Source organism: Narcine bancroftii, chromosome 13 (genome assembly GCF_036971445.1).
Source record: "Narcine bancroftii isolate sNarBan1 chromosome 13, sNarBan1.hap1, whole genome shotgun sequence".
In the NCBI taxonomy this organism is placed as follows: domain Eukaryota; kingdom Metazoa; phylum Chordata; class Chondrichthyes; order Torpediniformes; family Narcinidae; genus Narcine; species Narcine bancroftii.
Genome location: NC_091481.1, coordinates 64,235,033 through 64,249,824, shown reverse-complemented (window position 1 = coordinate 64,249,824; position 14,792 = coordinate 64,235,033). Strand labels below are relative to the sequence as shown.

At 46.6% G+C, this 14,792-nt stretch overlaps 1 protein-coding gene across 1 annotated transcript; it reads left to right on the top strand.

The window, feature by feature from the left end:
* Positions 1-18: 18 nt before the first annotated feature.
* Positions 19-13,239, top strand: nosip (nitric oxide synthase interacting protein). The gene is made up of 9 exons (XM_069909128.1): positions 19-226; positions 672-784; positions 4,086-4,191; positions 5,329-5,410; positions 5,815-5,956; positions 7,948-8,063; positions 9,699-9,886; positions 11,042-11,150; positions 12,945-13,239. The coding sequence occupies exons 2-9, from the start codon at positions 715-717 to the stop codon at positions 13,014-13,016; spliced, it is 885 nt and encodes a 294-aa protein (XP_069765229.1). The 5' UTR covers positions 19-226; positions 672-714; the 3' UTR covers positions 13,017-13,239.
* Positions 13,240-14,792: the final 1,553 nt, after the last annotated feature.

Sequence of the window (14,792 nt, the reverse complement as noted above, 5' to 3'; positions counted from 1 at the left end):
TCCACGCCTTTCAACATCTGGTACCCTTGGAACCCAACCATTGCCGGGCCATGCATTGTGCCCCATCATCTTTCTCTGAGACTCATCCCAGGACATCACAGGCAAAACCCTCCCCACCATCGAGAACATCTATGGGGAACGCTGCCGACGGAGAGCAGTAGCAATCATCACGGATCCCCATCCACCCGGCACATGCTCTGTTCTCGTTGCTGCTATCAGGAAAGAGGTATCGGGGCCACGAGACTCGCACCCACCAGGTTCAGGAACAGCTGCTTCCCCCTCCACCATCAGACTCCTCAATGACAAACTCAATCAGGGATTCATTTAAGGACTCTCACTTTATTGATTTTTTTCCTCTCTCTGTGTTGCACACAGTTTGTTTACATTTCTTTACTTGTTTACATATATATGTATCTTCTTGAGTACAGTTTGCACTACCAATAAGTAGTAAACTTCCAACCCAACAGCAGGGTTGTATGTACTTTGACAATAAATCTGAGAGGAGTGGGCTTACATGATTGGATGAAGTGAAGGGCGTGTTGACGTGATTGGATGAAGCGATGGGTGTGCTGAGATGATTGGATGAGGAAAGATGGTACACTGACGTGATTGGATGAGGAGAGGAGCAAGATGGGCCTTGTTGTTCCATCGTTACTGGTTTATCCTTTCAGATTAATCCCACAGCAGGAGTAAGCCAAGGCTGGTGTGTGAGTGATGACGAGGCATGGAAAGAACTGCACAGCAGGGGCCGTGTACACGTATTATGAGAAGAAGAAAGACACAGGTACTCGGACTGCAGGAGAGGCTGCATCACAAGGGGTGATTTAAGATGTTGATATGGTATGAGAATTTATTGTCATGTACACAAGTGCAAAGTATGGATGCACAGTAATTCTTCCTTGCTGCAGGCACACTGGTATGCAAGGTGCACCAACAACAGAGCCCCACGAGACAGAAAAAGAGATAATAAATATAACCGGGTCAAGTGAGAGATGACCACTGACTGATGAGGGAGGTATTGAAGGGTGGGCTTTGAATTGGACATGACTGGCAAAGCTCAAAAATGCCTAGATTTCCTGCAACTTGAATCCACTTTGCTGCTGTTCCCAGGATAGGAGATGACGTTATGGATGACGGCAAAAATATCTTGTTGGCTTGTTCTTTTCTCTTAGCACCATAGAATATTACAGCACAAACAGGCCCTTCTGGTCTGTGGTGAACTATTATTCTGCCCAGTCGGTAGCCCATCCATGTACTTGTCCAAATTCTTCTTCATTGTGAAAATTGAGGCTGCATTCACCACTTCAACTGTCAGCTCATTCCACACCCGCACCACTCTGTGTGAAGAGGTTCCCCTAATGTTCCCCCTAAACTTTTCCCCTTTCATTCTTAAACCCATGACGTCTGGTTTGTATCTCACCTAATTTCAGTGGAAAAAGCCGACTTGGTTTTACTCTACCTATACCCCTCATAATTGTGGAGACCTCTGGTAAAATTTCCATTCTTCTACACTCCAGGGAATAAAGTCCTAACATGTTTAATCTTTCCCTGTAACTCAGTTTCTGAAGTCACGATAACATCCTAGTAAATTTTATCTGCACTCTTTCAATCTTATTGATATTTTTCCTGTAGTTCGGTGACCAAACTGCACACAATCCTACAAATTTGGCCTCACCAATGTCTGGTACAACTTTGCCATAACATCCCAACTCCTATACTCAATAATTTGATTTATGAAGGCCAATGTGCCAAAGCTCTCTTTACAACCCTATCTACCTGTGACACTACTTTCAATGAATTATGTATGTGTATTCCAAGATCCCTTTGTTCTACCGCACTCCTCAGTGCCCTACTATTTACTGTGTATGTTCTACCTTGATTTGTCCTTCTAAAATGTAACATCTCATTAAATTCCATCTGCCATTTTACCAGCTGGTCCAGATCCTTTTGCAAGCTTTTGTCACTATTCACGATGCCTTCTATCTTTGTGTCATCTGAAAACCTTTTGATCCAATTTACCACTTTATCATCCAGATCACTGATGTACTGTACACATTTGTGTAATAGTCGATCCCCTGTTTTTATGGCCCAAAAATCATGCGTTTTCCGTATTATCTGTGTAAAAGTCAACCCCTTTATTTTTGGCCCCGCTGCCCACCTATCTGAGCTCCTGACATCATGACCCCTCACCCTGGCTGCCTGTCCCACCAGAGGCCCCAACATCTGACTGCCTGGCCATCTGAGCTCTGGATGTCCCGACCGTGGATCTTCTCCCCGTCTGCCCACCCAGCGGCGCTCCCGACACCCTGACTACAGATCCTCGCTCTGTCCGCCTGTCTACCCGTTTAGTGGAGCTCCCAACACCCCAACCGTGGATCCTTGCCCCGGCCATCTGTCCATCCTAGCTCCTGACACTCCCACCATGGATCCTTGCCCCGGCCGCCCTCCAAATGGAAGTCCCATTGATGCAGCAACAGGCTCTCTTCTAGGCCCTGGCTGCCTGCCCATCCGAACTCCTGAGCCGTGAAACGTGGACTTACCACCCTATCTCAGTCATTCGAGCTCCCGACATCTTCAACAATGCAGGTACATGCCATGGTCAAAAGTATGACCCCTGTAAAAGTCAACCCCCCCACCAAATTTGACCCAAAAAAATTTGGTCCTAAGAACTTGAGTGTATATGGTATTTGAGATACAGCAATTAGCTGCACCATACCAACATTGGCAGCACAGCTGCAATAGGGTACTGTGGGCAGATGGTTAAGTTACTGGATGTTGATTTAGGGATGAGTTTGAGTCAGCTGGGAAGTTTGAGTTCATTATTCCTAAATGGCAGTCAGTGGTATTACTCCTGTGCAAATTCTGTGGTCCAGTTTTATTCTGACTTCGGATGCTTTCGATGTGGAGTTCGCACGTCATCAGGGATAATTTACAATGGTCAAATAGCCAAGATCTCAATGTAGATTTGAGAGGCTGAATGGTCTCCTCTTATCTGTTTATATATTTATCCTTTATATTTATTATCTTTCATCTGTCTCACGGCATGTTGTGGTACAGTCGAAATATGAAAATCCGGACTTCTTGGGAATTAGGGTCGGTCCGGATTCTCAGGTGGTACTTTTAAAATTCAAATTTAAGGAGGAATAATGAAGAGATGAACAGGTACATTTATATAGTTTATTCATTTGCAAATACAGCGTGCTTTATTTATCAGTGCGTAGATTTAAAGAAAAATAAAAAAATATAAACATAAAATGTTTTCACTATGAAAAAATGGCGTGTAATGCTTGAAATATAACCATATAACAATTTACAGTACGGAAACAGGCCATATTGGCCCTTCTAGTCTGCACCGATTTACGTGAAACTCCACCAGTTCCATCTACCCACTCCCATGGCCACAACCCTCCAACCCCCTCACATCCATGTACTCATCCAACCTCCTCTTAAATGCCAAAATTGACCCTGCCGCAACTACTTCTTCCGGAAGATCATTCCACTCAGCCACCACTCTCTGACTGAAAAAGCATCCTCTTATATTACTCCTAAAGTTTTGCCCCCAACCCTTAACTTATGACCCCTTGTACCAATCTCCCCTACCCTCAGGGGAAAGAGCCTATTCACATCTACTCTATCTATTCCCTTCATACTTTTAAATACCTCTATCAAATCCCCCCCCCCCCTCAACCTTCTAATTACGCTTAAAAATGAACTTTGTACAAATGAATTTCTTTGTGATAAGATTACCTGTATTAAGCATGGTAATTTGTTGCCACTAAAGCCGCTAAAATGAAAAATTTGGAGAGTCTTCAAAAAGTCCTGATACTTGGGTGGTTGGATTTCTGGTATGTGGATTTTTGGACCTTTACTGTAGTTTAATTTGCCTGATTGCTGGTGATGCAGCTTACTTGCTCTGTAGCTGCAGAAGGGTCTTTGGTGCATCTGTACATTGTAGTTGCAAATATGACGATAAAACCTTATTCTCGTACTGACATGAATTGACCCCTGTCCAGTGATGTGGGGCTTCCTTGATGGGCAGGGATGTGGCTCCAGTGACTCTGACTTCTCCTTCTTTCTTCACTCAGCTGTCTCAGGCTATGGGACGCAGTCTCTGCGGCTCAGCAAGGATGCTATCAAGGATTTTGACTGCTGCTGTTTGTCCTTGCAACCCTGCAAGGATCCCGTCATCACGTGAGTTTCCCTTGTCCGTCTTGCTGTAAGTTGAAAACTCTGGGATTCACTCTCCCTATTCCTGCCACCATCCTCCACCTACCCTGTGGCAGGAATCAGTCATTTCCACCCCCCACCCCCACACCCACTTCTCTCTCAGTGGGGACCAGTTGTAGATCTCCCCTTTGTGGATTTGCTGCTTCCTGACCGCACAGAAGCAGGCTCTTCACCTCCTTAAGGCCTCTTCACCTGAATGTCATCTACCAGCTCTCAGTCCAATTCCTACACCTTGCCAATTCAGATTTCAGATTTATTGTCAGAGTACATACATGACATCACATACATCCCTGAGATTCTTTTTCCTGTGGGCCAGGCAGAATTACCACTTATTGATGGTGAAAAAAAGAAACTAAGTGCAAAAGTAAACAAACTGCAATACGGGGAGGAAAAAAAAGTGCAAAAGTGAGAGTCCTTAAACGAGTCCTGATTTAGTTTGTCGTTGAGGAGTCTGATGGTGGAGGGGGAGCAGCTGTTCCTGAACCTGGTGGTGCGAGTCTTGTGGCACCGATACCTCTTTCCTGATGAACGGTGAGACAGCGTGTGGTGGGTGGTGTGGATCCTTGATGATTGCTGCTACTCTCCGACAGCAACATTCCCTGTAGATGATCTCGATGGTAGGGAGGGTTTGGGGCTGTGTCCATGACCTTTTTCAGGGCTTTCTGCTCAGGAGCTTGTCTGGAAACTTCTTGGGAGTACCTGCCTTCACCTTGGACAGTGGTTTAGAGAGCATCTGAGGAAGAACTTGATCACTCAGAGGGTGGTTGCCCCTCGCAAGGATGTAAAGCACCTGCAAATCAGAACCTTAATCTGTTGCCTGGGCACTTTCCAACAAGATGGCATTAACATCAACTTCTCCAGTTTACGTAGGCCCCTCTCCTGTCTCTCTGTCTCTCTCTCTTTCCCTATCTGTCTCCTTTCCTCCAGCTCTCCATACGGTTCCCTCTCCATTCAGAGAGCTATCCCCTCCCCCTGTGAAGTCAATGGCTAAATGTACACTTGCTATTTGAAAGGCTCCTCGAATGGTAATAGTTATCATTTGATCTGCATGCACTGTTAAAAAGGTTTAACACACTAATGAATATTTGTTTAACTCTGCAGACCAGATGGTTATATCTATGAAAAAGAAGCAATCCTTGAATACATCTTGCACCAGAAAACCGAAATTGCCAAAAAGATAAAGGTAATTTTCACTCGCATCTCTTTTCAACCCTCTACATTAAGTATCACCCTTAAAGTGTCACTTAAAACAGTGGGTATAACTTTTAAAAACATTCTAGACATACAGCACAGTAACAGGCCTTTCTGGTCCATGAGCCCATGCTGCCCAATTAACCTACAACCACCCCCCCTCCGCTGCACATTTTGAAGGTGAACCCCCGGAGGAAACCCATGCAGACATGGGGAGAAAGGTAGCGCCAGATTCGAGCCCGGGCCGCTAGTGTTGTAACAGCATTGCACTAACCATTGCCATCCCTTTGCGCGTGCGCGTTTATCCACGTGTGTGCATGTGTTTCTCTGCCCTGCACGTGTGTGGCTATATCTGTAAGTATGCATGTGCACTTATGAACTATATCCGTTGCCCAGGCTTATGAGAAGCAGAAGAATGCAAAGAAGGTGGAGATGGCAGAGCTGGCGAAGGCAGAGAAGGAAACTAAAGTCAAAGCATTTCTGGAGAAAGAGTCAACTATTGTGAGCAAGCCTCTGAATCCTTTCAGCTCCAGAGCAGGTAAGGTGCTCACGGAGTTGGGTGAAATCACAGAAAATAGAGGTTTCTCGTCAGCCAAAGGCCACCCCATGTAACGCCACCTTTTGTATTCCTCTAGAGGAATCGCTTCAGTGGTATTGCACGCAGCACGCTCCCGTAAACCGCGACAGGACATTCAATTTTGACAATGTTGGTGGCAGAATAAAAGTGGGCAGTGGAACTGTGAGAACACCTTTCCTTCAGATTGGCACTGTGGCATAGTAAGCACCCATTCTGGATAGCAGGCTGATGTAATATTTTCTCTGTAAGCCAGGCATTGCTGTCTAATACTTAACCCTCAACCAAAGTCACTGAAGCAGGTGATCTGTTAATTAACTCATTGCTGCTTGCGGAACCTTACCGTGGACAAATGGTGGGGTGGCATTTTAGCGCCACACTGTTACAGCGCCAGCGATTGAGATCTGGGTTCGAATCCAATTCCACGTTGTCTTTAAGGAGTTTATACGTTCTCCCCTTGTCTGTGTTTTCCCCGGGGGCTCTGGCTTTCTCCCCACCCTTAAAAAATGTACCAGGGTTGTAGGTTAATTGGGGGTAAATGGCCTGTTACCATGCTATATGTCTACATTTAAATATACGGTATAGAAGTTGTGACTCTTCAGATGTATTGCTTAGTCTGTAAAGGATTTTGGAACCTGCCGAGGTTCACAAACAACCCTGCAGAAGTGATGTCACTTCCGGCAACTGTCTCCTGTCCTTTGATGCTGCTTCTCCCCATTGTATAATGATAATAGCAATACTGAGAGATGCAATTATCCCTCTCCTGTATAGTTTCCTCCTTTGCAATCCCATATTTATCCAACCACCAGCAGCCTTCCGACAGCTTTTGGAGAAAGCTCTCAGCACCATTTGTATAAGGGGCTGTTAGACCACAGGGTGGATCTTGGCAGCAATGAACAGATAACGACATCAAACTTTCCCTGCTCGATACCTTAGGGACACCAGTAGATTTACAGAATGGGTCTGATGTCGAAATGATCCATTTGGCAAGCTCTCCCTTGGCAGACGTGTAGACTCTTCTGGCCCACAAGCCCGTGGCATCCAAATACACCCAACTGATCTACAACCCCTGTGTGGGAGGAAACTGGAGCGCCAGGAGGAAATTCTACGCAGTCACGGGGAGAACCTTAGAGACAGTGCCAGATTTGAACCTGGGTCACTGGTGCTGTAATAACGTGGCACTAACCAGTCTGATAACTGTGCCGTCTGCTGAGGGGGGGAATTATTTTACGTTGAGAGTAGTTGATATCTAAAACCTGCTGCCAGTGGAAGCAGTAGATTTGGATACATTTACCACATTTAAGAGGCATTTAGACAGTGTAGCACGTCGAATGACTCAAAGACTTGTTGACTCAAACCAAGGCTTTTATTAACAAAAAACTGGAGCGTAGTACATCGAGATCGGCCAGTCCAGACTGACTTGGGTCTGGTTAGGAGCATCCCTTTATGACCTGGCCAGTAGGTGTGGCTACGGCTCTCAGCCAATCATTATCACCATATCAAATATATACAGTGGTGATAGGATCCCATCCTATCACAGACAGGTACTTGAGGAGGTAAAGAATAGAAGGATATGGAACTTAGGTGGGTTAAAGGTCAGAAGGAACATGGTGGGCAGAATGACCTACTTCTGTGCTGTCCAACTGTACAAAATGGCATGCATAGTTTAGCATTCCACACAGGCATGGAATTCCTTCCTTAGGTTACTGGCAACAGTTTTGGGAAGAGGACGTGTGCACTAACTTACATTCAATGCGATGCCAAAGCTTTTGGCGATTATGTTACGATTTTAATTTGCAAGCAGGATCGGCCAAAGTTGGATCTGACAGGAGCATCACCACAAAAGGCTACACTCGTTGTCGGAAAACAGGACTAAACGATTGGCTAACCCGACAGCATGACTTTATTGTTGTTCAGCTGGCTCTTCACGATGGTTTTGTCCTCTTGATCCCCAGGAGAAGCCCAGGCTGGTTCCTCAACCAAAGCTATTAAGCAAGAGGAGAAAGATTTACCCAGTTTCTGGATCCCTTCACTTACCCCAGAGGCTAAAGCATCAACCCTAAGCAAACCAGTAAGCTTCTGTTTTGTACCTCTTGCTACCATTTTATCATCTTTCCATCTCTCCTGAGCCACCCCCAAATCGTTGAATTACGTATACGTATATACCCATGTAATCGTCAAAACCGTATTATAGCTTTTGTGTGACCCATGTAAAAGTTGACAAACCCCATTTTTTTTTTGCTCTGACTGCCTTCCCATCCAAGCTCCCGATGTCCTGAGAGCACCTTCACCTGCCCACCATAGCTCCTGACTCTCCGACAGTGGATCTTTGTCCCGGCTGCCCACCCACCGGAGCTCCCAAAGTCCCACCCATCTGAGTTCCCGACACCCCGGCCACGCGAGCTCCCGACACCCCAGCCTCCGCTCCTGGTGCCTTGAACGACACAGGAACTTACAAAGTCAAAAGTTTAAGTCGTGTAAAAGTTGAACCCCCCCCCCCCCCATACCAAACTTGACGATTACATGAGTATATACGGTAAATGATAAACTAAGCAGCTGTGCTCACATGTAGTAAGTCCAAGACAAGTTTGAGGCATAGGCTGAGAAGTGACCAGGAACACGTAATGAGTCCCTGTCACTGATTCTCTCCAAAGCCTGTTGAAATGTCTGCCCTGACGGTCAATGCCATGACCACTGCCATTTCCTTGCACCAACATCTTGGGGGGTCCGCATTGACCAGACATTTATCTGGACCAGCCACAGAAACTTTGGCTGCAAGAGCAGCTCAGAGCGGAGGCAATTCACCTCCTTGAACCCAAAGCCTTTTCACCATCTACAAAGCAGAAGCCTGGTGGACTACCCTTTACTTGCTGGGATGCCATAGGTGCTCTGTGGTTAGTAAGGGACTACAGTACTTAAGTTGGTATGTGAGTGGGGGGAAAAAAAACAGTTGAGAACCACTATTCTACACCATCCAGGACAAAGCGGCCCACTTGATTGGCACCCCTTCACCACCCTAAACTTATTGCTTCCTTCATCCGTTGGTGCAGTATGTACCAGCAACTAGGAGCATCTCCCAAACATCGATCTGCACCAGATGGAGGTAGATATTTGTTTATTTGTCACCACATATCTGATTCAGTGAGGACTGGGATGCAGCACAGATGGTAGAAAGTGTTAGGTGCAGTCCACACCAATGTTGGAAAACTTCTACCACCCTGTCAGTACTGTGTACTCCACTTCCACGTCCAGTGTTTCTCTCCTGTGGCCCCTCTAAACTATGTGGTCCTGCTGATGAACACTTACGAGTGGCTGCTAACCTCCAGCTGAGTATCCTGAGATGGCGCTGAGCTCTCAGCAGTCCATTCAACTGTAGAGGCTTTGCTGTCAAACCAGATGCAAGCTTGCTATCTTTTGCTTCCAGTTGTAGCTATGTTAACTAGGAATTTGGCACCCTGTCTGACTCCTCTGTTAGGCACTGGCTGAGGTGAGCAGAGTGTTCCCCACAGAGCTCTGACAATGAACTGTGCGGCTGGGGTACAATGATCTAAGTGCCTAAGGGCTGATCTAACAGCCTGGGGAGATTCATTGATCAATGTTGCTCCGGCTTGTGACATTGTGAAGTGCACAGCCTCTGGGTCGCAAAGAAGCCGCAGATCCAAGTAGAGCTGAAACATTGGTCAACAGTTGTCTTACCCTTTTGTAGGATAAAACAATCTACTGTCCCATGAGTGGGAAGCCCCTGAAGATGAAAGACTTGATCCCGGTGAACTTCCTGCCAGTGGACGATAAACTTGACCGCGTGCAGCTCATCACAAAGCAGGAGCGGTATATCTGCGCTGTAACCCGGGATGCTTTGGGAAACTCTGTGCCCTGTGCTGTACTGCGACCATCGTAAGTGACGGGGATCTTCCCTCCTCTTCTCACTCCCACCTGTCTCTGAGATTTCCCACCTAGCAACATGAGGATCCCTGCCCTCCAATTCTGCCCTCAGATTCAGAGTTTATTGTCATGAACATGTGGTTTTGTAGCAGCACTACAGATGCAAATGTTGCTTTAAATGTGCAAAAGCAGAGAAAGTGAGGTAGCATCTGTGGTTCATTGCCCATTCAGAAATCCGATGGCTGGGGAGATTTTATGTGCCGCTGGGTATTTTTCTTCAGGTTCCTGTACCTCCCTCCTGATGGTAGCAGTGAGAAGAGAGCATGGCCTGGGTGGTGGTAATCCTTGAGACTGCTTTCTTAAGACACCTGGTAGATATCCTTGCATCAAAGCTAAGGAGCTGATTGTTGACTTCAAGAAAGGAAAGACAGAGATATACAATCCAGTGATCATTGGGGATCAGAGCTGGAGAGGGTGAACACATTTAAGTTCTTGGGAGTCACTATCTCTGAGGATCTTTCCTGGACCCAACACACCTAAGGCATGGTGAGGAAAGCACGTCAGCGCCTCTACTTCCTCAGGAGTTTGCGGAGATTTGGTACATCGGAAACCATGGCAAATTTCTACAGAGGTGTGGTGGAAAGTGTGGGATGGGAACACCAAAAGGTAGTGGGCATACCCCAGGTCATCACAGGCAAAACCCTCCCCACTATTAATACATCTACAGGGAATGTTGCCATTGGAGAGCAGCAGCAATCAAAGAGGACAAGAGGGCAGTCTTGTGCAACTTGTTGGCTGTGGAAATGAGATCGTTGGGTGTATTTAAGGCAGAGATTGACAGGTATTTGATTAATCAGGGTAACAAGGGTTACGGAGAGTGGGACTGGGTGGGAGGATGGATCAGCTCATGATTAGAATGGGCCAATGGGCCGACTTCGGTCCCTAAATCTTGTGAAACTGTTTTGATCTGTGAGAACACCACTCAAAGCTGTTTCTCCTCCTCCTCCCCCTCCAGCTTTCTTTATGATATGTAATAACAGCCAGGTGGAGATGGCTGTAACTAAAGCATAACTGTGTTTGTGGTGGGGTTATTAATGCTGCACACTTGGGGTTCTCGACACTCGTGTAGTGGTTCAATTTGTGACGTATTTTTAAACGGATTTGCAGGGGAGCTGTGGTCACCATGGAGTGCGTGGAGAAGCTGATTAAACCGGACATGCTGGATCCAATCAGTGAGATGAGACTGACAGAGAAGGACATCATCCCCATTCAGAGGGTGAGAGGCAAGGTGCTGTGTGTTCCTCGAGCTGTGCACCATGGACACTGCATGTTAGTGTCACGTTGGTCTCACAAGCCAGCTCCATAATCCAACTCGACCAAACCTACTCTTGTTTGGCAGAGGTAAAAAGGAACAGGCATGTTTGGGATGGAGGAAGGGAGTTTGTGGGGCAAGCATGCTCTGATCCTGACCTCATCCCCCTCGCAGTGGGATTTTTGAGGAGGCCTCTTGGTCCAGCATGCCTCTGTGATAGAACTATCCAATAAGTTCCAAGTCTGTTGGAATGAGCCAACCACCTGTCTGCAAAACAAGTGAAGGTGTTGATTGTCACCGCAAGGAAAATGACGTGGGGCGGCCCGTTTGGTGTGGTGGTTAGTGCAACGCTGTTAAAGCGCCAGCGATTGCGATCGGGGTTTGAATTCCGCACTGTCTGGGTTTTCCCTAGGGGTTTGTGTGGGTTGTGTGGGTTTTCCCTAGGGGCTCCCGTTTCCTTCCACCGTTCAAAAACAGGTTGTAGGTAAATTGGGTGTAATTGGATGGCACAAGCTTGTGGGCTGAAAGGACCTGCTAGTGTGCTGTATGTCTAAATTTAAAAATTAAAAAAAAAATTAAATTAAAAGCAACTATATTTAAAATCTATCCCATAGTGGTGTCAGATTTGGCAATTTAAAGCACCTGCCTTCTCAAGCTCAAATTTGGCAGTGAGCAGGCAGTGCTCTGTGCGGTTCCAAGGGCCCTGTGGGAGGAGGCAGCTTTCTAACATTCCCCCTGAATCACAGAGTTGTGGATTGCGGAAGCAGAGAGCCATTGAGTCTGCACTGACCACCAGTTCACACTAATCCCATTTCATTCTCCCTGTATGGGAGCTGTGTTGGCACTCTCCCACTTGCCCACACGCCACCGTTCGCCAACCCACGCGCCCCTGTGATTTGGAAGGTCAGGGGGAGGTGGTGGGGGGGAGAGAATTCAAAAACTTCACAGTAGAGGACAAACCCAGATTGGTGAAGGCAGCAGTTTTACAAGCTGCCACACCGTGCTACCACAACACAGGTTGACCCAGTGTAGTATGAGATAATAGACCAGCTGCACTTGAACAATATTATCATCTGCATCGAGTTGTTTGTGGAGCTTTGCTATGGTCCAATTTGATGCTGTTTTCACTGGTTGTGATGCAGAGAGCACTTTCCCTTGGAGCCCTTTGCTCTGGCAACATAGAGAATAGAACTAGGGGACATAGCCTCGTTTTAGGGCAGTAGATTTAGGACGGAGATGAGGAAGAACTGCTTTCCCCAGAGGGAATCTGTGCAACTCGCTGCCGGTTAAAGCAGCGGAGGCGATCTCAGTGAATGTATTTAAGACCAGGTTGGATAGATTTTTACATAGAATTAAGAGATATGGGGGAAAAGGCAGGTAGGTGAGATGAGCCCCTCATCAGATCTCATTGAATGGCAGACTCGATGGGCCAGATGGCCGACTCCTGCTCCTAATGTTCTTAAGGGATATTGCAGGAGATTGCAGATCTGGAATCTTGGGTAAAGCACTGCCGGAGAAACTCACTGGGTCAGGCAGTATCCATGGAGTGAAATGACGGCCAATCACCCACTGACCCCCTCCCTAACTCTGCCTGTCTTCCCTCCACAGTCTCAGTTCTGAAGCAGGCATTTGAACCGAAACGTTAAAGGTCCATTTCCCTCCACAGATGTTGCCTGACCCTCTGAGTTCCTCTGGCTGTTTGATCAGTATGGGGGTGGCGACTAGTGCCTGACTGCTCTTGTGTTGTTTCGGATGCAGGGCGGGACTGGATTTGCGGGATCTGGCGTCAAATTGGAAGCAAAGGAGTCGAGGCCAGTGATGCAGGCGTGATGGAGTCGACAAGAGCCCACTGTGCTTCAGGAGTCCGGGCAGCGGCAGAGTAAAACAAATTAGATGGAAGGTCTTTGTTTCAGTTGCTATCCCCAGTACACTGGATTGTGTAGTAGCAGAACAGTCTTTGCTCCTTCTTTATTCCCAGACTTGATTAACACAAAGTAAACTTTGTCTTTACTATTTCACCTTTTCTATTGGAATAAAGGGACTGCAAGTATAACAGATGTGCGAGGAGAACTTGCTTGTGGATGCTTACAGTACAGGAGGTCATTTGATTCCACATTGAGATCATTATGCAGCGACTTGTTAAGAGTGCACAACAGATTAGATTTAGGAACCCAGTTGTCAGTCTCCCCATTCAAACAGCTAGTAACACTTATTGGGCAAGACTCTCCTTTGTTTTTGTAAATAAAATTGATCAATTGGTGTTTCCAAAAACATACAAGCTCCTTCAATTATTATTATTCTGAGCAGGGCCAGATTAAGGTCAATTGATGCCCCAAGCACAGCCCAACAATGGCCCTCGACCCTTCCATTGCCTGACTGACAAAGCATTAAGACTCAATAAGTGCTGAATGTGAAATAATAGATTAAAAGTTCAGTTTTCTTCCAGGCCAGACCCCACAACGATAATAAATATGACTGTAGGTATATATATTTTTGTATTTATTGTGGAGGGCCCTCTTTTTGTGAGGCCCTAGTTCAGCTGCACCCTGGTAAATCCAACACTGGAGAAAACTCCGTGGTTGTCCCATTCCTTTGGTGCCCTAAGCACGTGCTGATTTAGCCTACAATGTGAGGATCAAGTTCAGCAGGTCCAAGAACCAATTGGTCTGAACACGTTGGTAACAGCAAAGGTCATTATTTGCCCGCAGGGGAAAGTCTACACAGAGATCACACACACACACATTTACACTCTCTCTCTTTCTCAGACCAGGTACACAATACACTTGCATTGGATGCAACTAACACTCGCTACTAATTGCGAACAATTAAATGAAAAGTCTCAGCAAATGGTACCTTCTATCCCTCGACCTGGGGCAGGTGCAGCATTTAGTGATTCTCGTGACACAGGCACACTAGTGATCGTCAGCATGCACCATAAACCCCCCCCTTTACCGCGGACTTCTTGTAAATGACTCTCCAGCGTTGCTCATGGCAACGTTTCCGGGAAGGGGTTGGTGGGGGGAAGAGACCCAGCTGTTCCACGCGTTGGGCTTTATACCACAGCTGGCTCAGGCATGCCCAAAATAGGCAGGTGGTTAAGGGAGATGTATTTTCTTTCAGAGGAGTCAATGGCAAGGTGTGTGCTCACCTGTGGGTGGGCTTAACCTTGATTGGCAGATGTGGTGGCTTCCAACTAGGTTCCTGCGAGGAACCCTCCACACTGTGATTGAAGTAAAAACACAATGCTGGAGAAACTCCGGGCTCAAGCTCGAAACTTTTGTTATGTACCTTTACTGCGTAAAGGACAGTTTGACTTGCTGAGTTTCTCCAGCATTGTTTTTACTTCAATCACGGTGTCAGCAGATTTTCGTGTTTTACTCCTTCTACAGAGCCTCCCCATTGTCATCCTGAAGCCACCAGTTTTAATGAGTTGTGCCAATAATGTTCTTGAAACCTGGTGCCTTTTAGTGCTTCACATCTGAGCTTTACTTTGCCCTCCTGGCACCTGATATTTCTGCTCAATTTAGTTTGAGCAAACCCCGCCCTGCCCCCCCACCCTTGTTTCCCAAACTGAATGGGGTGTTCTTGCTCTGCCTGACAATAACG

Excerpts from the sequence above, each read along its gene's own strand:
- nosip (XM_069909128.1), top strand. The coding sequence starts at position 715 with ATGACGAGGCATGGAAAGAACTGCACAGCAGGGGCCGTGTACACGTAT. Across the intron at positions 5,411-5,814 it reads AAATTGCCAAAAAGATAAAG|GCTTATGAGAAGCAGAAGAA; the intron begins GTAATTTTCACT and ends TCCGTTGCCCAG. Across the intron at positions 5,957-7,947 it reads TCCTTTCAGCTCCAGAGCAG|GAGAAGCCCAGGCTGGTTCC; the intron begins GTAAGGTGCTCA and ends CTTGATCCCCAG.